Below are 27,916 nucleotides of genomic sequence, written 5' to 3'. Positions count from 1 at the left end.
CACCCGTTCACAGTTGATGTTGGCTTCATGAGAACGGGCCGCTTCTTCGACTCTTATGTGGAATGAGCTACCGGCATCTGTTTTTCCTCCTTCATATAATCCAGGCCTCTTTAAGACCCACATTAATAAATCCCTTCCAGCCCCTACCTTAACTCGTCTCACAGCGCTGCCCAACCGGGTGGCGACATAGCTCCCCTGTCTTTATACTGTTCAGATAGGGGCGCCCTTGTGAAGTGTCACACAAAAAAAAGTTTCTTTCACTACTAATTATTTTTGCTCTGATGCATAATGAAATATGGTGAAGTTGAAATGTTATCTATTTAAACTCAATATCGTTTGAATATTCTTCTAAAATAATTAATTTCATATATAATGAATTCTTTGAAGTTTGCCCGAGCCTGAAGAGGTTATTATTTCTAGTTGACCTTAGAGTTGAGTTTTGCTCTCAAGGATGACACGGGTTGATTACAAACTTGTTTATTTTAGAAGTGAATATTATTTAAATAATGGCAGTACAATGCTTCTTCTCTATCCCAATTAGTGGTTGACTAACCCAACATAATATTCTTTAATTGGTAATCTTTATAATATGCAGGAATCGGCAACCTTTTACAGTTTCCGTTGAGTAGGATTAGGATTATTTGGGGAGATCCGCAAAGAGTGCAAGGCTGATGTATGCGTAGTTTTGTTTTTGAATCTTTATTTAGATGTACGCAAATTTTTTCATACATCTAGTAGGAAAATATAAAAAATACAAAATAACAATTACATTTTAAGAGAAAAAGATAAATACACAAAATTATATTATATAAGATATCTAGGTGACTAAAATAATATTGGTGAGTATGGTCAACAATCAAAAATTATTTTTTACATATAAAGCACATGTCCTACGAAAAGTGCTAAGGCTTAGGGCTTCCTTTAGTGAGTAAGATCAACAAAGGGACGCTTAGATAATCAATAAATCAATTAATCAGGCCTCCAAAAAGTTGGGCGTCTTGTACAGGGCTAGGAGATTCTTCAACAGTGACCAGCTGCTGACCCTGTACAAGTCTCAAGTCCGCCCAAATATTGAATTTGGGAGCCACCTTTGGGCTGGTGCCCCAAAATACTTGATAAACCTGCTTGAGTCTGTGCAAAGGAGAGCGATCCGTCTGATTGACAATCCGTTGTTAACAGACCGATTGCCTTCTCTGATGCATAGACGCAATGTAGGCATGCTGTGTCTGTTCTACAGGTATTTCAATGGAACCTGCTCCAAGGAGCTAGCAGCATTGATTCCTGATGCACCGGTGCACGTGCGCGAAACTCGACGGACACGAACTGAACACCCGTTCACGGTTGACGTTGGCTTCATGAGAACGGGCCGTTTTTACGACTCGTTTTTGTGTAAGTCGGCTCGTATGTGGAACGAGCTACCGGCATCTGTTTTTCCTCCCTCCTATAATCCGAGCCTCTTCAAGGCCCGCATTAACAAATCCCTTCCTACAGCCCCTACCTTACTCCGCCTCACAACGCCACCCAACCGGGTGGTGACATAGTTCCCCTGTCTGTGCACTGCACAGGCAAGGACACTCTTGTGAGGTGTCAAATAAAAAAAAAAATAAAAAAAAAAGATGGTTTGAGCAAGTAGAGCGTAAGGAGAATATATGTCGCAAATGTGAATGGTAGCAGAAGTCGGGGACGCCCGAGGAAGACATGGCACGATCAAGTGAATCAGATACTTGAGTCGGGCCATGTCAAGAGTCAGAAAAATAGAAGAGTATGTATGAATGTGAATGAGGCAAGGAGTGTTTGCCAATACTTAGTTGTTTGGCGGTCCCTCCTCTCTGCCTACCCCTGCGGTGAAACGGCAAGATGGTTAGTTAGTTTTTTTATTTTATTTTTTTTATTATAAGAACTTGTAAAACTTGTTGTTTAGTTATTTGGATTGGTATGATTTAGGTTGGATCGTGTCGGGTCGTGTCGAGTTGAGTCGGGTCGGGTCGGGTCGGGTCGGATGGGTCAGGTCGGTATGGGTCAGGGTTAAAAAGTTATCTAATTAAAAAAACCAAAACATTTTTAATGCTGAAATTACATCAACATAGTAGTTTTTTGCCCTTTTTCGCTAAAAAATAATAAGTAGGCGTAAGCAAGACAACCGGCTGTTTCGAAATTGAACACATGATATGCACCAATACACACAATCACAAGTGTGTTTTGTTTGGATTGACTCTAATTATGCGACGTATAAGTGGACACAATTTTTTAAAGTTTATAACCGTTCAAAAGACAACACAAAAAACACTTTTCATAGTTTGTAAAAAAATATTCAATTTTATCGGTAAACACTATACATAGTGTCCGGAAACTCGTAGAACAAGTGGGAAACTTGTGAATCTAGCTATAAAACTTAATAATATCTGATTGCCATCCTGAACAAAAAATAAAATAAAACCAATATGCAATTGCTAATCCAACCTGTTTTCTCAAATATCTGAATTACACTTCGGACTGTAGCAAAACTGGTTTTTTGAGAATTTAATTTGAAACTTTTTTATTTGTAATTTTTTGCTGAATGATAATTTATGGTTTATGGCAACCCTGTCTTTATTGGTTGATCGGTTTTTATTTTTTTTTTTAAATTAATATCTTGAGAAACCAGTTATTGTTGATATTGAATACACAAGGTTGGCCTCTGCTATTTGTAATGACTACATCAGGAAGTCTGCTAATCATCAAACCCAAAACTAATCACTGTAATCAGTAATTCATTTAATGTACCACCATTCCATAGAATAATAGAAACGGAAAAGAATAGTGTACAGGGTCAGCGGTTGTTTAATATTATTTATAAATAAACTGTTTTTTATAAATTGAATAATTTAGCCAGCCAAGGAATTGAATGTGCGACGCTGTTTTTTTGAATAAAGGTTTTTAGGTTAATTGGTGTTTGACCCACCAAAATTATAAGACAACAATAATAATCAAATGTGCATCAAAACAACTGGTCTTATTCTTAATTTATTTAAAATGTAACGCGAAATAGCGACGGCGGCGAGTGACTAGCAGTGACATCTGTTGTCTCTAATAGAAGCTTTCATTCACAAGTCCACACGATTCGCTGGGTCATTTTAAAGAATGTCCACTTTGGCATCTTTTGTCGCGCGCCATAGAATAAACGAGATGACACCATATTTTTCATCGAAGTAAAAATTATGTACCGAAGAAAGCTTAAGGACGCTTAGGTCATGACCGTTGGGGAGACAACAGGGTAACGGGCGTCAGGTGGGAATGCTGTCCTTGTTCCACCGGTATTTCAATGGAAGGTGCTCCTAGTAACTAGCATAAGAAACAACTTTAAAAAAATACTATATTATGGCTGAGATTATAGACGGTTTCCCTTGATTATATTGTTTTTAATTCTTATAAAATTATTCACAAAATAAATAAAAACCACTCTTGCGCTCAAATCTACCATTTCACGACTAAGTTTGCCAAGCGATTTTTATGCCTATTATCTAAAAATATTCGTGGTGATATAAGACACACAAAGAATAGACATATTTTCGTGGTGATATAAAACACACAAAACATATAATTTTTGGAATTCTAAAATTTTGAATGCAAACATAATAAAGTTTTATAAATGGCTCACCTTACGTTTTTTGTAACAAAAATTACTGATATTGAAAAATATATCAAAAAAACACTTATTTTAATAGACAAATGCATTACGAACGTTATCATCATCTCACTTTTTTGTCGTTTCATATAAAAATAATTAATGAAAAAATCGGGAAGTTTCGTAATTTTTTATCAAATTGCATATGGAAGTTGCACATCAAATTCTCCTGTGGTTATCTTCTAGAATCAATTAATTGAATATAAAGCGTGGTGTTTTCTCTTTCTAACAACGTTTAGATCATATTTCTAACAATGACAGTAAGAGATGCGACATTTTCATGAGACCTTATGACCTGTTTGAACAAATTACCCTAAGGGGCTTATCTTGTCAGCTGATCACAGTTTGTTCACAGGGAAATATTATTGGGTACATCTAGTATATTGTGTATCGATGCAATTAGCCAAGATGCAAACAATCTGTACGGAATGTCACCCGGTATTTTGTTCTTTCGGTTTTTCCAACGACTTCTAATTATAATATTGATTAACCACAAGATACAGGAAATTCTTGGTTTGCCAACAAAATATACATTACATATTATTATAACGTTGTTATTATTGAAAATCATTTTCTAAATTATTTATTTATTGATATTATATTGAATTTGTAGAAATAATTTTTTTTTTATAAATGGAAAAATTAGATATTAATTTATTGTTGATAACACGATACTGCTGTTTTTATTTTATTAGGTTTAGGTATCAAACGGAAAGAATTTTCCTCAGGCCTTATGTCACCTTTGGCGATGCTGTGAGGCAGGTCTTTTTGAGGAAAGGAAGGAGTGAACATGGGTCTTGAAGATACCCATGTTGTAGTAGGTGGCCGGTATATCGTTCCAGTCACGGAAACAGTACGTTCTAATGTGACAAATGTCAACTGAATACAAATGTAAGGGATCAATGACGCTAGTTCCTCGCAGCATCTACCATTAAAATACCAGTAGAATAAACACAGCATTCCCACCTATAAAAGATTACAATGTAAACAAAACAAAAGAAAAAATAAACCATCAAGAACAGAGAAAACAGTAACAATTAATATCTATAAGAACAGTGAAAACAGTAACAATTAATACCTATAAGAGCAGTGAAAATAGTTACAATGAATATCTACAAGAACAGTGAAAACAGTAGGAATGAATATCTATAAGAACAGTGAAAACAGTAACAATGAACATATAAGAACAGTGAACACAATAATAATGAATATCTACAAGAACAGTGAAAACAGTAACAATGAATATCTATAACAGTGAAAACAGTAACAATTAATATCTATAAGAACAATGAAAACAGTAACAATGAATATCTATAGCAGTGAAAACAGTAACAATTAATATCTATAAGAACCATGAAAACAGTAACAATAAATATCTATAGTAGTGAAAACAGTAACAATTAATATCTATAAGAAGAATGAAAACAGTAACAATGAATATCTATAGCAGTGAAAACAGTAACAATTAATATCTATAAGAACAATGAAAACAGTAACAATGAATATCTATAGCAGTGAAAACAGTAACAATTAATATCTATAAGAACAGTGAAAACAACAATGAATATATATAGCAGTGAAAACAGTAACAATTAATACCTATAAGAGCAGTGAAAATAGTTACAATGAATATCTACAAGAACAGTGAAAACAGTAGGAATGAATATCTATAAGAACAGTGAAAACAGTAACAATGAACATATAAGAACAGTGAACACAATAATAATGAATATCTACAAGAACAGTGAAAACAGTAACAATGAATATCTATAACAGTGAAAACAGTAACAATTAATATCTATAAGAACAATGAAAACAGTAAAAATGAATATCTATAGCAGTGAAAACAGTAACAATTAATATCTATAAGAACAGTAAAAACAGTAACAATTGACACCTATAAGAACAGTGAAAACAATAGCAATGAATATCTATAATTTTAGCATCAAGAAATAGATTCGGCCAGTTTGATTTTACATGTTTTCAAGATACAGTTGAAAATGTCTACTTCTTGAAGGGTGTTAAATGTTTTGCAGATACGTCCCATTAATGATTTTGCTTTATTATTTATTTATTGCTTGGAATCTTGATTAAAAAAATTCTCAATCCATTGGAGCGATGGGTGTTTGTGTTTTGATTTGTCCATTCGATTTAATTAAAATTATTCCTCAAAATAATCACATGGAAACACATATGAACTGCTTATTGCGGTTTAAAGCTAATGAATAAAGATTTCACCGTTTACCAAATATTTTTAGGTTCTATGTATATGAATTTGGCACATTGTGGCAAGCGATCGCTCGAGATGTTTTGCAAACTTGCAATAATAAGCCAAAAATCGAGTGCATAAATGTTTTAAAACTTTGAAATAAATTTCATATGTAATCATCCGCACATATTCAATGAAACACAAATATCAGTTTCCTTTCTTCTAGCTCGGAGCGCCGTTCCAAGCTGATCTCCGGCCCCTCCAACTTCAACCACATCTCTCACATGGGTCCGGGGGAAGGCATCCAGATGCAGCGACTCCTGGAGCTGCCCGCTGCCATGGAGGCTGCCGGGAGGAGCAGAAACCAGCGCCCCGCTTCTCACCAGGTAACCTAACATAACATAACCTTATTTGATTGAGCTTAGCCTAACCAAACCTAACCTATCCAACATAAGCTGATTCAATTCAATTTTTTATTGTTTAAAAACATTACAAAATGTCCATTTTAAGGAGTATTAAAATAACATCTCTAAATAGTATGAAACAAAGTCGCTATCCGCATCTGTCTGTTTGTGCGCTTAGTTCTCTAAAACTACCCAACGGAATTTGATAGGGTTTACACTATCATTTAGAGAATTTATTCTGGAAGGTTTATGTATATAGTACATGCATATTATACTTAAATAAAGTAGAGAAAATATGATGTGTTGTAATTAAGTCGTAAAAAAAATATTTTCGGCCGCTTCCATTGCTAATGCTGGCTAAATCTTATGAGATACAACAAAATAATGTACTATGAAATTGTACATCTTAAAAAGACCTACAGATAAGTCCGCGACGGCATGTGTCTATCTCCTAAGGATAACTGCCAGTGAATATAATTTGTATATTGTATTAGTATAAAATATACTGGGTTCTCCAATAAGAGGTGTTATTTTGATATTCAATTGTAAAAGATCAATGGTTTCATTGCCTGTGTGGTACGTAGCGCCGTCTTGTTGAAAGTAAACGTTGTCCAGATCTATACCATCCAATTCCGGCCATAAAAAATCATTAATCATCTCTCGATAGCGCAATCCATTCACCGTAACTGTTGCTCCAGCCTCATTTTCGAAAAAGTAAGGTCCAATGACTCCGCCGGACCATAAACCGCACCAAACAGTCACACGTTGAGGATAGAGAGACTTTTCAACAATAACTCTTGGGTTTTCCGAGACCCAGATGCGACAATTTTGCTTGTTGACGAAGCCACCGAGGTGGAAATGGGGCTCATCACTCAAGATGATTTGCATTTGATTCACTCAAGTGAATTTTAATAATATCAATGCGTTGTTGAAGCGTGTATCGTTCCATTTTTATTAATGGCGTAGTTTCTACTTGTCAAATGTCAAAAAATGACAGCATCAATAGTAACATCTACCGATATAGCGGGCTATTCAAAATAACACCTCTTATTGGAAAACCCTGTACTAAGAAAGCTTCTAAAGGTACTAGTCTTGACGTTTAAAAGCGCCTCTCTGATGCCAAATATATCTATATCCAAATTGATTCTGTTCAACAAAGATTGCCCTCACCACCGGCAAGTTAGTCCTGCATACCGGGAGATAAATCAGTCTATGATGTCAGTGATGGTGATAACCATTGGGAACATATCTACAAACGACATGACCTATGATGCAATTTGCTTTTAAGTTCCGTTAGATTGAGTTACATAGGCTATAGTAGGGTTAGATTAAATTGTGTCACACAGGTTATGATAGGGTTAGGTTTCAATATAACCTAACTGATCTCATCCTAATCGAATCTAACCTAACCTAACCTGTCCTTACCAATCAAATCTATTGATTACTGTTGCATTAGAATGCAACCAAACCTAAATTAATCTAACACAATCTGACCTAACTTTAATAAAATCTAAACTAACCTAATCCAATCAATCCAGCTCTTTTTGGGTTACTATGCCGTGTTGCGCTATTTCCTTCTTTCGCCAACGTTTCGGAGAGCATATCAGTGTTCATCATCAGCACAGAAGTGTGTGTTTATGTAAGTAGAAGTGATACCGTGTGTGGGTAATTAGTTAAATGAATGTGATAATGAATTGCAACATAATAATTATTATTTTCTTGTTAAAACATTAACCTACATTTCCTGTTGTGTTACATCAATACATATTACAATCTACCAGAGTTTCCTGTTGTGTGATTTGTTTGAAAACCCCAAAGTGATGATGTGGTTATATTATTTAATAATGTAATTCTAATATTATGATTAACAATGACCTGTTCCTATGAATGATGTGGTTATTTGATAAATTGTCCAAAGACATAAATATCTCACTAAAGATTTTTATTTATTTATGTACAGTACTGATTTATGCGGAATGATTTGTGTTTCCTCCCTCCTACAACATCGGTCTCTTCGAGAACTATGTTCACTCTTTCCTCTCCTCAAAACGACCCTCCACACAGTATCCCCAGGGATAATATGGACCCTGAGGGTGGAGTAAATGTAAAAAAATATGTACCACTCTCAGTAATCCGCCACCCCATAAACTGGGCAAGTGTCCAATTAGCTAGAATAGTTTGGTCATGGAGAATAGTTTTGACATTTGGACGTGAAATGAATCAAATACTTATGTCGGGTCATGTCATGAATCTGGATAACAGAAGAGTATGTATGAATGTGAATGAAGCAAGGATAAAGAAAACTATTTGACAATCGATTTGCTAAAGGACGATCAATTTGCTAAAGGACGATCAATTTGCTAAAGGACAATCAATTTGCAAAAGGACAATCGATTTGCAAAAGGACAATCGATTTGCTAAAGGACAATCAATTTGCTAAAGGACGGTCAATTTGCTAAAGAAGGATCAATTTGTCAAAGGACAGTGAAATTTTATCAATGTGTATTAAAGTCAGTATCGTGTCAAATAATGTTGTAAAGGATTTCTTTTTTAATGATGTTTTTATTTCAGATCTATTCCAGCAGAGAAAAGCGGACATCTCCTCTCACCGTTTCCCACATATCCCATCCAAACCAGCATCTTGCCTCATACAATGGTGAGATACTATTTTTAATTTTTTTAACTTTAATATACATATTTTTTACAATTATTATTTTTATAGTTTACATGGTATATTTATAGTGAAAAATAATAATAACTTTTTCTCATATAAAGAGACAAGGCTCTTGTGTTTGGTGATGGAATTCATCTTCAAATAATGAAATGTTGTAAATAATATTAACAAGAAAATAAATAAGAAATAATAAAGATTTATTAATAAAAGAAAAAAAAGAATTTTTAAAAATAAAAACAAATATGGACTCTTATAGAGGTTTTAGATAATTTTTTAATTTAAGCTGAAATTCACAAATATTTTCATGTTGACGTTATATTTCTTAAAGACATTGTCAGAAGGTCAGAGAATTTGTGTGTATTTCTGCTTTGCAATAAAATCTAAATAAATGGAACAGATCTGAAAACTAAAAACTGTTTTTGAAAGGTGATGAAATACGCTTTCAAATTTTATTTTTAGAAATAAATATGTTTAACACAAAATTTGAAAGCAAACATGAAACGTTTTAAATATGGCTTACCTTACGATAGAACTAGGTATTTTGGATGAAGGAATTTACAACAATGTTTCTTCCAAGTACAGAGGTTTTGTATTTGTAGAGAGATGAGGTGTGTAAATGGTATAACCAGAGTATGATGTAAAAAATATCTTTGATGTCACACAAAACTCTCATTTGGGAGAAGTGTGTTGATGAGTTGAGGTGTTGATGAGTTGAGGTGTGGACGAATTAAGGTGTTGATGATTTGAGGTGTTGACGAGTTGAGGTGTTGACGAGTTGAGGTGTTGACGAGTTGAAGTGTTGACGAGTTGAGGTGTTGAAGTGTTGACGAGTTGAGGTGTTGAAGTGTTGAAGACTTGAGGTGTTGAAGTGTTGAGGTGTTGAAGAGTTGAGGTGTTGAAGTGTTGAAGTGTTGACGAGTTGAGGTGTTGACGAGTTGAGGTGTTGACGAGTTGAGGTATTGATGAATTGAGGTGTTCTTTTCTAGGATCCAAGAGAGTGGGAGTGGTCCGGCCGAAGGAGCAGCCCCCTGCCACCCCCGACTGCGCCCCCCCCACCGGCTCTCGGGATAATATGGATAGGTACGGGTAAATACATTTCACTGTTTTTATTTTATTGCTATCTCACTAACCTAACGAACTTTATTATTTTTTTAATGATAAACTAATGTTTATAAGACAAGGTTTTTTTATGCACGGCACAAAGGATAACAAATTATTATAAGCAATAATTAGTACCTAAATATCCATACAAATTGCCTAGTACTAATACATATAGAATTATTTGGCATGTTGGAAATAAGCTGACGTAGCTCAGTGGTCCAGAGCACCTGACCGGACATCAGAAGATGCGGGTTCAATTCCCGTCGGCGGCATTTATTTGTACTCGGGAGATATTTTCAATTTGTATTGATATTTCAAGCGATTAATTATTGCTTATATTGATATTTCAAGCGATTAATTATTGCTTATATTGATATTTCAAGCGATTAATTATTGCTTATAATAATTTGCTAACGAACTTTATTCGAGTTCTGATAACCTCCATTGAAAGTTTTGGAAAAAATGTAACTCTGATCTGGATTCCTGGACATGTTGGCACCGCAAGTAATGATATTGCAGATTTTTTGGTTATCTATTTCTATTGTTACCCTCATAAACCACCTTCCCCTATCTGACATTTTTTCCTTCCTCAAGATAGATCCCGCAAAGTTTGGTCAGAGTATTGGCACATTGCTAGTCAATTAGACTAAAAACATTAAAATCAATACATTTTGAAAATATATCAGGAAAGCTCATACTCCAGGACAAAACTAAAGTCAATATAATAGCTATCTATAGACCTCCTAATTTCAGTAAATCTTCATTTCTGACGGAATTATCATCATATCTTGAGACAATTAATAGTAAGGAAAATATTATCTTACTTGGAGATATAAATCTTAATTTGCTTGATGAACAAGATAATATTGTAACTTCGTATGAAAACTTACTTACTAACCATTATTTAACTAAATGCATCAATGTAGTAACCAGAGAAGCTGTATCAAATGGACAAATTACTCGCACGTGTATTGACCATATATTTGTCAAATTTAGAGGCAAGAAAATAACAGCTTGCGTCTGTGAAAATAATATTGCCGATCATTTTATCACTGCTATTAATATAAAATGTCATAAACGTCAGGTAGACTTTGCAAATAAGTATATTCAAATCATCTCACAAAAGGATATTGATAGACATATCAGAGATTATAACTGGAGTAAACTTATAGAGGATAAGGATTGTATTTCATTATATGAAAAAATAAAATCTTTATTTAATAAATTTTACAAGAGTAGTTCTAAAACGATAGTGCAAAACCCGAAAACACGACCTTATGCAATAAATGAATGGGTAAGCAGTGAATTATTATGTCAAATAAATAAAAGGGATAAACAATATAAAAAATGGAAAAGTACACCAACAAACAAAACATATGAAACAGAATACAAAAAATCACGAAACCTTGTCAATAAAATTATAAATAAAGATAAAACTAACTACTATAATAATAAATTTAAAAACTGTTTTAATGATACAAAAAAAACTTGGGATGTGATAAATAATATTTTAGGACGTAAACCCAAAAACGATTGTGATGAAACAATAACACGATATATGTTAAAAGATAGAACTGAGGATTCTGTGTCAAATGATTTTGTGAATTACTTCTCGGATAGCATCAGCAACATGTTACATAAATGCAATCACAAAGCTACTAATATTGTACTGGAAGAACTGCCTCACAGTTTATTTATACCAAGAGCTACTATAACTGATATTGAAAACATTGTTAAAAAAATGAAAAACTCTAAAAGCACAGGTATTGACAATATAAGAATGTTTGATTTAAAAAGAAATATAAAAACTCTTGGGCCAATAATTACTCATTTAATCAATACGATAATAAAGCAAGCAAAAATTCCACAAGAATTTAAATGTAGCATTACTAGACCAATATTTAAAGGTGGAAAACACATTGAACTGGGAAATTATAGGCCTATTAGTATACTACCTGCGTTAGAAAAAATTCTCGAAAAATTTTTATCAAATAAATTAAATAATTACATAGAAAAATTCGCTATCATAGATCCAAATCAATATGGCTTTCAAAGAAAAAAAAATACTGAAAAATTACTGCAAGATTTTTCCAATTACATAAATAATCAATTAAATAATAAATTACATGTTATTGTGTTATTTATCGATAACTCTAAAGCTTTTGACACAATTAACTCTAAAAAACTGCTAGAAACCTTAGAAAAAATTGGAATAAGAGGAAATGTGTTAAATTTATTTAAAGATTATCTTAGAAATAGAAAAATATGTACCAAAATAAATAATACTTTTAGTAAAACAAAGAATGTATCTGCAGGAGTTCCACAAGGTTCCATATTGGGACCTACACTATATATAATTTATGTAACTATAATGAAAAAACTTTTCTCTTTTGTTAAACATTTTGTATTTGCAGATGATACGGCATTGGTCATATCACATAAAGATCTAAAAATTGCAATTGAACTCATGCAAATTGACTTTAATCAACTTTGTAAATGGTCACATGATGCAGGACTATTAATAAATGCTAACAAAACCAAAGTTATGCATATAAGATCACCTAATGCCAGATTTCAATTCAATCCTAATATTATTTCTCATAGTTTTAATTGCATCCATAAAAATATCCCGACTAATTGTAAATGTGAAAGCTTAAAATTAGTTACAGAATATGTCTATCTTGGTGTTACAGTAGATTGCTTTTTCAAATGGGACAAACATATTAAAAAAACCTGTAAAAGACTCAGATCAATTGCTGGCAGAATGTACACATTAAATTTTTTCCTATCAATTGAAACACTTAAAATAATTTATATGTCAATGGCAGAATCTATTATAAGATATGGATTAACCATATGGGGAAATACTAGTACAACCAATCTGAAACAAGTCCAAGTTGTACAAAACGCAATTGTAAAATTACTAGTCGTCCCTAATATTTTTAAACAGAGACATAATACACCGTTGCTGTTTCAGAGTGCCAAAATTTTACCTGTTAAGGCTATACTATGGCAAAAAATCATAATTCAGTATATATTTACCCCGCAGCATAAAGAAAAATTAGAACATAAATACAGTACTAGATTCACGCGCAATGACGGGTTAATAGTTCCGAAATTTAATAATAAATACGGACAGAGAACGTTTGAATACAACATACCGAAGATATTTAATTTATTACCTGACACTATAAAGCAATGTAAATCTATGAATAAGGTTAAATATATGGTGAAAAATTGGCTATCGGAAAAAAAATATTTATTTTAATATGTATGAAATATTGTATGAAAAAATTGTTAATTCTGTAGATGTAAGATGTAAATTATAACTTTAAAAAATGTATTTGAAACTAACTTTAAGCACCTGTTGACAAGCCAATTCAATCGGCTTAGCAGGACTTGTTTTTTGATATTATGTATTAACTATTTATTCAATAAAAAAAAAAAAAATAAAAAAAAAAAAAAAAATCCAAGGGAGCCTGCTATGCCTCAATACAAAGGACTATCCCATCAAAACTGTGGTTCCAACGATTCCCCTTTCAAAAATTTTTTTCCACATGCTTGAGTCCTCAGATTGTACATTCTGTTCAGCTTTGGCTGTCCCTCTCTAAACAAATATCCTCTCTTCTGTCAAGCCTTATCTAAAATTGCCTCTCCTCTGTTCAGCAACTCATCTCTTCTTGTCACAGTTGTGTTTATTTTATGCCAGCTGACGTTTGCCCGGCGTTGCTTGGAGTAAGGTTTTGAGGTTGTGAGATCTAGTGTACTGGAAAACTGGCTAAAGAAATAAAAAAAAGGTTACAGGTGTTCTTGACTTCTTCTTCCATTCACTTCCACATGATACATTTTCCTTACACCCCTTTCTTCGTTCATAATCACACTTTACCACACATAAGTATTTGATTCATTTCATCACGCCATGTCTTCCTCGGGAGTCCTCAACTTTTCCACCATTCACTTCATGTAGTATATTGTAAAATTCACATTTTACTGTTGAAAAATTATCTTATTCAAGTGCAGAGATGTTGCGTTAAGTATTCCTCGGGTATCCCCGTCTTCTTCTACCCTTCAAACAACTCTGTAAACACTCCTGGCGCTTATAAGAACAAACTTAGATATTTTCATCTAAATCGGTCGACTATTTTTTGAGTTTTGCGAGCACAAACATACGCAGTCTGAATTTTTATATATACTGACAAGCTGACGTGTACACGGCGTTGCTCGGGTTTTAGGTTTTAAATTCTATGATAAATTGTACAGCGCCCTTGAGGTGATTTTTCACAAAAACGGCGCTCTACAAATTATCCAATTATTATTATTATTATTATTAAACATCGACATTTCTCTGCTTTCTATAAATATAATATCCATGAATTATATACATATAAACCTTCCGAAGAAATTCTCTGAAATGGTAGTAAAAACCCTATCAAAATCTGTTGCACAGTTCAGAAGAACTAAGCGCGCAAACAGACAGATGCAGATAGCGACTTTATTTTATACTATTTAGAGATTGTGATTTTTTATTTTTTAATTTTATCAGAATAAGTGGAATATATTTGCTTTTCAATGATATGTGTTTATTTTAGATCGCTGGGAGGAGGTTCCCAGGGCAGTGGATCCCTTCTACTTGATCGTTCCATCACACCGCTGAGTCTGGGCAGCATGAGCTCACTGCACGATGTTCTCAAGGTAGGTTTAATCATCTATCAATGTAGCAGAATGGTAGCAGAAGTCGGGGACGCCCGAGGAAGACATGGCACGATCAAGTGAATCTGATACTTGAGTCGGGCCATGTCAAGAGTCAGAATAATAGAAGAGTATGTATGAGACGATGTATGAATGTGAATGGGGCAAGAAGTGTGTGCTAAGACCGAGTTGTTTGGCGGTCCGTCCTCTCTGCCTACGTTTGCGGAGAAACGGCGTGATGGTTAGTTAGTTACAGTTGGAGAATGGGAGAGGGCACCTGGAAAGAGACAATCCAAAGTACTCATAAAAGGACCAGACCCTAGACGAACCAAGAAACTACTCGATATGGACAGTGCACTCGCTGAGGGAACTGGTAGGACTACTAACGGGACACTGCCATCTCAGGAGACACATGCAGATATTGGGAGTGGAAAACACCAATAGATGCAGGAAATGTGAAGAGGATGAAGAGACTCCAATTCAGCTATGGTGCCAATGTCCTGCCCTGGTGGGAACTAGGCTCAGATACCTGGGGAGACATACAGTAGAACCAGAAGACATAGCCACATACCCAATGACAACCCTGGTGAACTTTATTAAAGGGACTGGGTTGTTGTTAAAGGATTGAGGTAAAATGGGAGATAGCACAATGGGCCTAAATGCTCACGGGAACTACGTGTAAACCGTCTCCGCTTTAAAAAAAAAATAGTTACAATGTAACATTTTTATAACCTTAAAATAATCTCCTCTGCCAAAAATCAATGATAGTCATAGGCCAGCGCCACACTTGACGGAAATTCCGTCGCGTAACTTCCGCGGGAGTCAATCCGTTACCATACGTTGCAGCCACACTGAATATTCAGTGGAGGATTATCAGTCGACTGCCAACGCTTATACGGTGTGGTCGTAATGGTTTCGATAGAAGTGATAGCTATTTATGAGGCATTAGAAGAAGAAAGAAAAAGAAAGCGTAAATATTGGGTTCATCCCATAAATACTCTTCGACTAGAAATTGTGCAATTTCATACCTTGTATACCTTCATACCATTTTCTCACTGTTTTGTTTCTATTTCACTATCCCAATTGTCGTAAAATAATTTTGCAATCTCTTCCCATGCTCGTTTCTTTGCCGTTCTTTCCGGCTTTTCTCTAGAGTCCCAAAGGCAAACTCTATTTTGCACTTCGATAATAAATCTTTCAGTGTCGAACATCCTGTGCGTGCGTCGTCGCCGCGTGTTATCTGCCGAATGTGGCGCGATGCATACAAATACTTGGAATGCAACATTGCCGATCTTCCGCCGAAGGAAGATCGGTGCGCGGAGGACGGAGCAGACGCGAGAGTCGGCGGTCCGCCACGGAGCGACCGATCGTCCGCGACGGAACGACCGATCTTCCGCGTAGTGTGCCCGCTATTTGTAATTTATATGCAATTACATGTATTGGCGTTCCGTCGCGGATCTTTCGCCTATTTCCGTCAAGTGTGGCGCTGGCCATAGACATACAAAACAATTGATTTGCACATTGGGTGAAGGAGAACAAACCAAGGAGCGCGAAGCGGGGAGGTGACTCCCTCTCTGTGATTTGTCAATAAATGAATCTTACAGTATACAGGCAACTCCCATTGTCCTATCAGTACCACCTAGACTTCGAAAATAAAATCTGCTTACAAATAATTACCTAGTCCTTTTTACAATGGTGCGCAAATTGCTGCCTGTGTAAAAATCTTAACTGCAAATCCCAAATGGGTAAACAAAACACTTGGCTCATTTCAAAATCGAATATTTTGTTACACTATTTAGCTAGAAACTTTTGCAAATGTGTTATAATTTTCTCATCTCACTCATTTTTGAGTTATGCAACCCGATTTGTAGATGGTTCAGTTGAAAATGAACATTCAGATCTTGCGCAGAAAAGTCTCACAATGGACTGCACTCCAAATCGATACCTTACTTGAACGAACTTTGCTTTTCTGCGCGGGTTCTAGTTATATTAGTGTGCACTCCTCGGCGGTCTACATATGACTGATATTTTGTCTGACATTTTGTTACAATGCGTGTGGTTTAGATCAATACTAGGCTAGGAACAAAACAGTCAACAAAAAATGACAAGATATAAAAATGGTAGCTACAGGAACTGTCTAGTTATGAAGTTGTGATATTGGTGTAATGAACATGTTTACTAATATAATGGTAATTTTGTTACTTTTCAGGTGGTAGACAGATCCGTAGATTCCGGAGACAGTTCGGGAAACCCGTCCCCTCCGAGACGGCGTAGCCTGAGCGCCGAGCGAGACAGGATGTCGCCGGGGTACGAGTCGTAAGCGGGAATTACCTCGTTGCGAGCTCACCTCGACCACCATTTCACTCGTTCTCCCTCCCCCGACTGCCACCACCCACTGCCCATCTAGCCCGGAGATTTCATGTACAGCGGATATATATATTATAATCATTTGGAAACATTGAACCGAAAATCTGTAGAAGTGTCTTCTATAAAGATTTGAAAGAAAACTGATCTAGCCAATAAGAAAGAATTTTTGATCAATTTCACCCTAAGTAAGATAAAATTTACTTTATTTCCAGGGCACAGATTTTCTCTTCAGTGTTTAGAACTGATTTGGTTTGAATCACTCCTTATCCCAATTAAAATTACAATGCAGATATTAAATAAGCTTATATTATAATCAAAAACTTATTTCTACACATTTTTTGAAACTAGACCAGTTTCAAACTGTTCCTCTCGGTTATACTAAAATAAAATTTATCGAGATTTATTTTTGGGTTGTTATGACATGTTGCGCTTCTTCTGTCTTTACGCCAATGTATCGGACAGCGTTACAGTGTTCATAATCAGGGAATCACATGGCAGGACTTCTGCCCTGATGATGGAGACTGTAATACGTGGCAGAACATCTGCCTTGATGATGAACACTGTAACACGTGGCAGAACATCTGCCCTGATGATGGACACTGTAACACGTGGCAGAACATCTGCCCTGATGATGGACACTGTAACACGTGGCAGAACATCTGCCTTGATGATGAACACTGTAACACGTGGCAGGACATCTGCCTTGATGGTGGATGGATGTAAGACCGCCCAAACTTTGGCTAAAGAAGGGGGAAGCGCAACACGGCATAATTCCTCAAAAATAAATCAGGCCGTGAAAATCTCAAACCATATCTGAAATAAAATAGATTTCTGCACTTGTAGCATTTTGTAAAGGAGTGATTCAATCCATTGTTAGTGTGAAGGAAGTGTTCATGTATGAAATTGCTGTCTGTACAAGACTTTTGATAAAGTTATCAATTTACTTACAATCTATATCTTAAAAATTGTCACAAGAAATATAATCCGGTTTGCACAGAGGAAATTATATACCTTTTTGTAGGAAATATTAAAAACTACAGCTGATATTTGAAGGCGTTCCTTGTTCTTGAATTCGTTTACTGCTTCAGTGCTGTGTATAGTGGATGCAATATCTACAGTAGGAGATGCCCCTAACTGCACAGATAATTTTTTAAATCTGTACAATTACAATTATCAATATATATTATATATATTAAAGTATACCGTAATATGGGGAGACTTCGATCATCAAAGATATGTGCTTAACTCTCACGACCACATACAAATTGGTAAATTTTTTTTTTCAGGAAGTTTGATACAATGACGCTTTGAAAATAAGTGTCGAATTATAATATTTTAATCATTGAAAACAATATTAAAGACTCTCAAATGAAAAATGTGAAATGGAAAAATCAGAAAAGGATTCGGTCGCATCTCGGAATCGAGCCAAGGACCTCAGACTCTCGGGGGCTTTAAAAATGTATGGTTGTATCGTGCTGATGGTTGACGTGACTCCAAATTATAAATAATTGAAATTGATTGAAATAATTGAACTATATTGTTCTCATAAAATTACATACGAATCAACGTAAATTCATCAGAAGGATTAGGGAATAAGAACCAAACGAACTGTCAAGGAAAGCAGGCAGATCCAGAATTAAATTAAAATGGCCTTTCGGCCAGCGCTCGACACTTCGAGGCAGTGCGGCGATCCGCTAAATATTGCCAGCGGCAAAAAGGAATATTCCGCATGAATTATTACTGTTAGTTGTTATTCCCTACAAATGGATATATTATCTTGATTGTGTAGTTGGGGTAGAATCTTGCACTCATACATAGATAAATATGTGTTAAGAAAATGAAAATAATGTGGGTAGCTCTTAGGCAAAGTATGATAGAGTTAAATAGAGTCGAATTAGCTCAGTGGTAGAGCAACGCCCTGGCAAGGCTGAGGTCCTGGGTTCAAATCCTAGATGCGACCGATTCTTTTTCTTTTGCGAGTCTTTGATGATTAAATATTACAATTTGAGGTTTTAATCATCAAATTGTTCCAAAAATAAAAAGTGTTGAATTAGTTTGTTTCTAGTCATATTCAATTTAAATAAAGACTCCTAGGCCCCAGACAGGCTCTGTATAAAATTGATTATCATTCAGGAAAAAAAATAAGTAAGATAAAATTGACTTAAATTCTGAGTTTATCAGAACAAGGCTAAATTTAAAATATTGTGTATATATCTTCCTCTGCGCAAAAGCGATTTTTTCGACAAAAATAAGTCATTTTTACAAGTGTTTATAATTATCACTTTTTTCAATCTAGATATCTCGCCTATAAATTTAATAATAATAACTATGTACTAGTAGTTTTTTTGCAATTGTATTATACCTATTCTAAACTACACATTATATAAACATAGTAATCTAATTTAAGTTTTTTTTATTTAAGCATTTGAAAATATATACCCTACCATTAAAATTTATTTTATACTTAAATTATTTTGACTTATATTTTTAAGAGTACTTTGATTGACGAGGGTGTTAATACATGCATATTTTTATTTATTTATTAATGAAAATGTGCCACTTTTCTTTTTAGGAATTTATATAACAAAATTTAGTTCAATTAAATTAAATTATTTATTTTTCTTAGTGATTATGTTTAAACTTGCAATAATAATTAAATATGTAGTTTTTATTGCATTTAATGGTTTTAAATCAATACAGTTTATGTATTACACAATAATTTATAAATTATATTTTATAATATGTACCTTTTTCTTATTTATTTACTGTGAAATCTGTATGGCCTTTTATCATCAAAATTACTTGAAGTCAGTTTTTACTATTGGCGGCGAGCAAATCAATTTGGGTATATTTTACAACATTATTCATGGTGACCACAAACTAGGAAAACCAGAAAACCGTGAATTATCTGGGAGATGTTTGGTTTTTTTTTTTTTTACAGAAATCAGTGAATTGTTCCCGTTTAGTATACATATTAAAATTTTGCTTATTAAACTGATATTTTTAAACTCCATAAAGCCAAAATTGTTTTTTTATCAGAAATTTTATCTACATTTTGTTCCAATTTCCCAATTTTGTGTATTTTAAATTCTTTTAAAGTTTCAAAATATCTGGCAATAAAATTTAAAATATCTGGAATCACTGAATACACAACACAATAGAAATGCTTTCGATGTAGATTTGTATAGAAACCAATGCCATCGCTGACTTAATCCCTCAGGCCTCTGGCATATTCTGTCGGAAGGTCGGAGTATTTCCTCCTTGCAATAAATGGAATATTTAAATAAATCGTATCCGAAAATTAAAAACTGTTTTTGAAAGGTGATGAAATACGCTTTCAAATTAAATTATTAGATATAAACATATAATTTTTGAAGTATTAAAATTTTTAATTCAAAATGGAAGCAAATTTTTTTTAATGTAAAATTACTTATAGCTAGATTTGAATATAAAGCGTGGTGTTTTCTCTTTCTAACACCGTTTAGATCATATCTTTTATCACGACAATAAGGGAGACAACGATTTCTATGAGATCTATATGATCTGTTCCCAAAAGCGAACAAATTATCCTGAGGGGTTGGCTCCCCTGATAAACCATAAATAAGTTTGCGGGGGCCACCCTGATAACTATAAACATGTTTGCAGGGGCCACCCTGATAAACTTTAATATTTATAAATCTTCACAAATTAATTACAAAATATCTGACCTGAAAACCTAAAAATTACGTTGAATCTTTTTGTGGCCACCATGATTAATCATTACATATATCAAAATAAATCTTTTTGAAATAGTAAGAATGTTAATAAGTTTGTCTTAATTTTACAGTGTTTTTGAAAATATATAAAGTAATAGTAATTATTATAAAATATTTGAGATTTTTAGGCATTGTATAAAAATATTAAAATTACCACCAATTTTGAAAAGTTTTAAATTTATTAACATTTTATTGTTAAATTTGAAATAAATAATATAAAGAATATCAGAATTGGACTATATCAGATAATTGTATGGAGGTAATAAGAAGATAGGCTATACAAGTAGCTTTATATAAAAACCTATTTCATATTCAAATAAAAATAATAACCTTTTTTAAATATTTCTAACGGAAACTTATACTGTCACTATGTACAAAACTGTTTAATCAATTTAAATGGAACCTTCTCCTATCCGAGGTTTCCCGGAAGAGAGGATAGACAGCCACACATCTCTTTCTCGGCACACACTTCTTGCTTCATTCACATTCATACATCGTCTCATTCTGTTATTCCGACGCTTGACATGATCACACTCAAGTACATATTTGATTCACTTAATCGTGTCACGTCTTCCGCATCATATATAATCTTTACACTCCTTTCTTCGTTTTCAGCCTTACGTTCTTTCTGGATCTCTTCATTTAAAAAACGGTCTTAAAAAGCTTTACCACACATATGCCTCAGAGATCTCATTCCTACACTTTTCAGTCTACTTTCATCCTACCTCTGCCCCAGATCCATCTTTCAATCCAGCTAATGAATTCTTGTTTTAATTCCCTCTCCTGTCGGAGGTAAGGGTATTCTATACTGCACTAGTACCAGTTACATGCATTGAAGTTAGATTATATTGGTCTAGGCGATGGGATTATTAACAGTGTGTCACATAATGTCAGTACAGTTTCCCGACGAATTGAAGTGAAAATGTTGAAGTTTTTGCACGTACAATGTTCATTAGTTAGAATGCTAGGCACGCAAGTGTAATTCATATATTTAGTGCAGTTACCAACTCTAGGATATGTATGCCAATTTATTACAATACAGTAGAAGTAGATTTCATTTCAATACATACAGTCCAAGATCAGTACAAGAAGCCAAATGGATATAATAATTCAGTTGAATGTAAGAATTATATCCCTTGTTGGATCATTTTACAACACCTTAATCTAACCTCAAACCATTCGGTTTTCCCGTCAACAAATCATTAATCTATTGGATAAACTCACTGACATCAGCAGAGATAGATTTGCCCTAACGTGAATTCCTGATATCATTTCGACGAGCTGGAAACAAACCATGTGACTATATTTTTGACACCGTGAGGGTCCGAGAATGCTTTGAATAATCTACGACAGCGGTCGTACGTTGAACAGAAAAGTAAAGCTCGCTAAAGTGAGGCACCGATTTGCAGTCCCTCTAACGAAGCTACTATTAAATGATTCTAAAAACCCCCAACTGTCTGTACATGGCACAGCATAAATTTATACATACCATCAAAGGGAGTTTGTTCTTGTTCGTGAAGCTAGGTTGACAGTGCAGTACATTGTGGGACTTTTCTACGCAGGATCTAAATGTTTCTTCTTGAACTAAGCGCCAGGCATAGCGACGCTAAAATTGAGTGTTGCGGATAAAATATAACGCATTTGAAATGTGTCCAACTAAATATTACATTTTGGAAACAAGCCCAAACTTTGTTTGGCCGATTTGGGATAAGCAGTTAAGCAATTTGCGTGCCTTTGTAAAAAGAACTAGTAATTCGTAAGCAGATTTTATTTTGGCGCACTAAATGGTGATATTACAATGCGAGCAGTGGCGGCTAGCTCTTAGGAGCGTTGGAGTAACGCACTCCCAAAATTTCTGTCAATCTAAAAATAATAATTATCACCCGTCATATATAAATGTATCATCGCAAATAACTAAACTAACTAATTAAATCAAAGCAAATAACAGTAATAAGGGTAATACTATTAGAATTAAGTTAAATTCAACCGGCTCGAATTTTCGTTCCTTGTATCACTGGTCATAAGTCACGTGGTGCGAGCGAATTCCATATCGCTCATCGAGAAACGTCATCTTTCTCAATCATCATTTATCTATACACGCTGAGTGAGAATGCTGACCATAGTATTGAAATTTCTCCGAAACTTGAACGGCGCTCGCCGATGCCTCGTAATCTCTACGGTGAGATGGCGCCACTTTAGTTTCCAACTCGCATACTGATCACTCCAGCAGGTCGATATAAGCTTCAAAATTGCTATTTGCTAGTGCCCTTCTTTCCCTGCAGGTTTACCTGACCTGACATAGGGATAGATTGGCAATATTTTTAGCGCACCACCCGTTTTTGGGAGTAAAAGCCGCCACTATGCGAGGTGCCTGTATACTATCAGATTTCTTTATTACACGCCCACGCCACTCCCTCTGCTCTGCGCCACTTGGTTTGTTCGTTCCCCTCGCCCTTATGGGCAGCTCTGTCTATTCCCTTCTCTGCGGATAAACTCAACTTTCATTTTGATTATGTATATGTTACCGGAAATGTATGATATACAACTATATATGGTATACAACTCCTAGGAAATGTATTCAATTCCGAAGCTATTTAGGAAATGTATAAAATATTGTTTTAAAAATTATTTAGCAAATACATATCCTCGGAAATGTATACATTTCCTAGGAATTGTGCTTGAATATAATTTATTTCACACATTTCCGTGCGATTTTAGGAACTACATACATTTCCTAGGAATTGAATACAATGACGGATTACATACATTTCCGTTAACATATACACTTTAAAAACATATAAAATATTGAGTAGAATCTACTAACAAAGTACCTAACCTAACCTAACGTAACAATATTACACTTCATAAAACATGGCATACATATTGATGGGGATTTAGTTTAAAGTTTAGAATTTTTGGCAAATTTTATACAATTAACAGTAAGTTCATATTATATAAGCTTACATAGTCATGTAAGAAAGTGACCAGACTTTACCAAGGGGTTGAAAAAGTTAGCCATTTTATAAATCATAACCACCAAAATGCTTCCACACTATAGATAATAGAAACAAAGATGGAGTGCCGTGAACCATAATTAGTATTACAATGCATATCGCTAGCATTGTTCACCCATCTGTGTAAATTGCATCTACGCACAGCAGCGTACCGCCTTTGATTCTTCTTTCAAACCAAACATTTTGATAGTCTATGCAGTTTATCATATCGTCATATCTCACTTTGTTTCTATTATCTATGGTCCCAACTAACAATAATGATAAATACAATGTCATAATATTAATTTTGTCTGTGGTTTATATTGGCAAGGTTTTCAAATGTTTATAAGTATGCATTATTAATAATAATCTGGTCACTTAACAAAATGTCAATTGGACGCTACACAATTTAATTTCACAAATTGCAAAAGTCTATTTCATAGTTCGTCGCATGGTCAATTGTAACATAATTTTTATGTTCGTTTTAGTTTTGATTCCTAGATAGGTAACTTATAAAGTGTATAATAACTAATTTACCCGGCACTATAATATACATCTAGCATTCAGTTAGACATTCCAAACAAACTCACACAAATAATATATTAACAATATGTTTTTTTTATTGTTTTCCGTGTACTAACTGATTAATGTTTTTAATTCTATCGTTCAAACTTGGTAATCAAGACCTTGAATCAATCAGTAATCCTTCGATTAGTCTTGGTTCAGATTATAATGCTTACTGCTAACTGTGTAAAGCGATTACCTAGCGCACACATGTGTCAAGAACGATTTGAAAATTCAATTTATATGAATATTGCCGCTTAATTAAGATGCAAAGCAAAGAATATCCGCATTTTATCCATTATAGATGAAATACGTAATGTAAATTTACCACCAAACATCTATTTAAAATTTTAGTATTTATTTTACAATTTAAACCTGCTAAACTGCTTTTGCAGTTTGTCAGTAATTTTGATAATGGCTTTTCAAAACAGGTAATTGCTTTTTCTTAAAACTGAATGGTGGTCTTTCCAAACCTTAATGGAAACCTTAATTGAACGTGTTTGAATTAAATTATATCTGAAATCTTGATTACCACAGTTGTACGATAACGCTAAAAACTACATAATATTTACAACAGCATTCATCTAATAATAAACAATGAAATATTTTATTTAATTTACAAAACTTATCTGATTTTATTTTGTATAATTATGTTATTATAAGGACCATTTGTACAAATGTGATTTTTTTTCTTTTATTCTTTATAACTTGTAACGATGGACGGTAATAAATTTATTTTATTTAAACTTGTAAACGGACGGACGGTAATAAATTTATTTTCTTTATATCTTGTAACTGGACAGACGGTAATACATTTATTTTCTTTATATCTTGTAAACGGACGGACGGTAATAAATTTATCTTCTTCGTATCTTGTAAACGGACTGACGGTCATACATTTTTTTTCATATCTTTCTTCTAAACGGACGGACGGTAATAAATTTATTTTCTTCATATCTAGTAAACGAACGGACGTTAATAAATTTATTTTCTTTGTATCTTGTAAACGGACGGACGGTAATAAATTTTTCTGAAATGTTTAAATATGTCTGATGATGAATTATTAAGATATAATGCGCACGGGTCGGTTGAAATTTAACAACGAACCGCTTTTAAACAATTTATTATTGTAGCGCGGTTTGTATTTAGAACTAATCTGTATGTCGTTTACGAAATTATGATACGCCTTATGAAGAAATGTAAAATTTAATGAATTCCTTTCGACGGTTGGCCATTTTTAGATTTATGAAACAATTAATTATGTAATATTTATTAACATTAGTGATAATAAAATGAATGGCATACAGAGAAAGTAGTGAATTTTTTACCAAGCTTTGCGCTAAGTCTTAACTAATTAAAATACATAGCTTAATATTGTTGCTTTTCCATTGGTATAGAACGTATTAACCAGATCTAGTGATCAATTACTAACACAAATCTAACCGATTTATTTACAAATTATAACAGTACTAGGGAAAGTATTACAAAATCTGAAATTCAATCGAAGATATAAATTATAAATTGCAAAAAAATCTAACTATTCTAACGTAAATTCATTTTTCTCTCAATTTCAATTTTTTCAGTGATTATAAATTTGAAATAAATAGGGTAAACTAGACTATGATTGCCCGCTACTAGTGATTGCCCACTCTCACTTTGATTGTCATTTGCTCACTAACAGTAACACATGCAAATTTTCACCGAAATCTTAACTAACAGATGTCTCTAGTAGTTTAGTGTGAAATGAACTGCCTTATTGTCATTTTGCAGGTATTTCTTATATTATCTTAATGTTTTACCTATTATTATTGATAATAAAACAAAATAATTGCGTACCATCTTAGGATCGTTTTTAATAATGATTTTTATCAAATAACTAAAGTGGACAATCACTATGAACAAGTGGGCAATCAGTGTGCATTTAGCTATCTTTCCTTAAAATATTAATATAGAAACATGAACTGCTTACTGCGGTTTAAAGCAAATGAATACATCTAAATTTCACCGTTTGTCCCAGTTCTACATAAATTTGGCAATTTATGGCAAGCGATCGGTCAAGGCGCTTTACAAACTTGCCATAATATGTCAAAAATCGTTTGAGTGGTTCAATATAATCGATGAAAGGATTTGATCGATAATTATTTGAATAAAATGCAACTATTTATTGTAGCTACACCCATTCAAAGTCAAAATTTTCTTAAGTGGGCAATCGTTACCTGTTTTACCCACTTGTGAGAATCAATAGAGACACTTGAAACAACATTTTCAATTATAGCTTCGATTGAATCATAGATTTTGTATTAATTTTACTAGAATTTAGTCGCTAGTGCCGAGGTTTGTTAAATCAGAATTAACAGTTTGAAAATTAAAAATTAGATTGTTTTGATGTTAAATTGTGACATCAATAACAATTAACTGTGACATTTTTATAACGGCTTAATAATTTGATAATTAACCTGTTTGGTCATTGATTGTGATGTTCTATGTCAATGTTTTACCCTTAATGGAGAGAGAATACAATAATTTGTGTTTGTACCAGTTTATATACCACAATTATTATTATAATAATTATGAATATTGTAAATTTAAGTGATTTATTTGTGTATTTATTGAATTTGTGTTAAAATTATTTATGTAAGTGTCAAAGAGAGCAATTAGTTAGTTTTTCTTTGTATTATTGGCGCAACATTAAGTACTACAAATGATTTAACCCCTAGACTGCTGCAAACTTCTTCTAAATTATGTCTATATGTTAAATTTACATCTGTTATCTCACTGTTCTCCACCAAAACACAAATAAACGCCATTGAAATGTATTTCTTCCATTAAAAAATAAATAGATATATTTATATATTGATTTTGTTTCTATTTGTTATTAACTGTAACGAATGCATCTCTTTGGGTTCATTTTCGTTCGGTCTCCTTATAATTATTTAATCATTCTATTGCAATAAATGAAAAATTATCCTTTTAGTGATAAAATTTGAACAGAAATCATCATTACTGGTTATATTATATGTAACACGTCTGTTATTGCTCTCTGACCAGTATTTCAACTATTTTATATGACTTGTATTTTTTTATTGTGATTATCAAATTATCTCCTACTTGTACATTTTGTATTAAAATATATTTAGAACTTTTCTTCGACTTGACAATAAAACGCTGTTTTAATTTATTTCCCTTAAACTAATCCCTCACCAGGAGGTACAAATGTTCCCTATCAACCCTTGAGGCCTCTGGCATATTGACCGTTATATTTCTTAATGATGCTGTCAGAGAGTTGGAGAATTTGTGTGTATTTCTGCTTCTCAATAAAGTCCAAATAAATGGGATATTTCTGAACTTATCAGAAAACTAAAAACTGTTTTAGAAAGGTAATGAAATACAAAATTTTATTAAGAAGAAACATAATTTTTTAAATCAAACTTAAAAATGGCCCATCTTACGTTTTTTCATCGAAACATTGAACTAAAATTACTGATAACGAAAAAAA

The 27,916-nt window shown here is 33.6% G+C and overlaps 1 protein-coding gene across 1 annotated transcript in view; it reads left to right on the top strand.

Annotated features, from left to right (window-relative positions):
- The window catches only part of gek (serine/threonine-protein kinase gek), a 135,029-nt gene extending 117,946 nt beyond the window's left edge, over window positions 1–17,083 (top strand). The window contains exons 40-44 of the mRNA XM_089649444.1: window positions 6,100–6,259; window positions 8,849–8,933; window positions 9,938–10,037; window positions 14,642–14,744; window positions 16,951–17,083. Of these exons, the coding sequence (XP_089505570.1) occupies window positions 6,100–6,259; window positions 8,849–8,933; window positions 9,938–10,037; window positions 14,642–14,744; window positions 16,951–17,061 (559 nt within the window). The 3' untranslated portion in view covers window positions 17,062–17,083. The remainder of the gene's footprint in view (window positions 1–6,099; window positions 6,260–8,848; window positions 8,934–9,937; window positions 10,038–14,641; window positions 14,745–16,950) is intronic.
- The last annotated feature ends 10,833 nt before the right edge of the window (window positions 17,084–27,916 follow it).

Source organism: Hesperophylax consimilis, chromosome 30, assembly GCF_061612785.1.
Source record: "Hesperophylax consimilis isolate HC1 chromosome 30, BYU_Hcon_1.0, whole genome shotgun sequence".
In the NCBI taxonomy this organism is placed as follows: Eukaryota; Metazoa; Arthropoda; class Insecta; order Trichoptera; family Limnephilidae; genus Hesperophylax; species Hesperophylax consimilis.
Note: the sequence above shows the minus strand (reverse complement) of the source record. Positions and strands in the feature narration are given on the sequence as shown.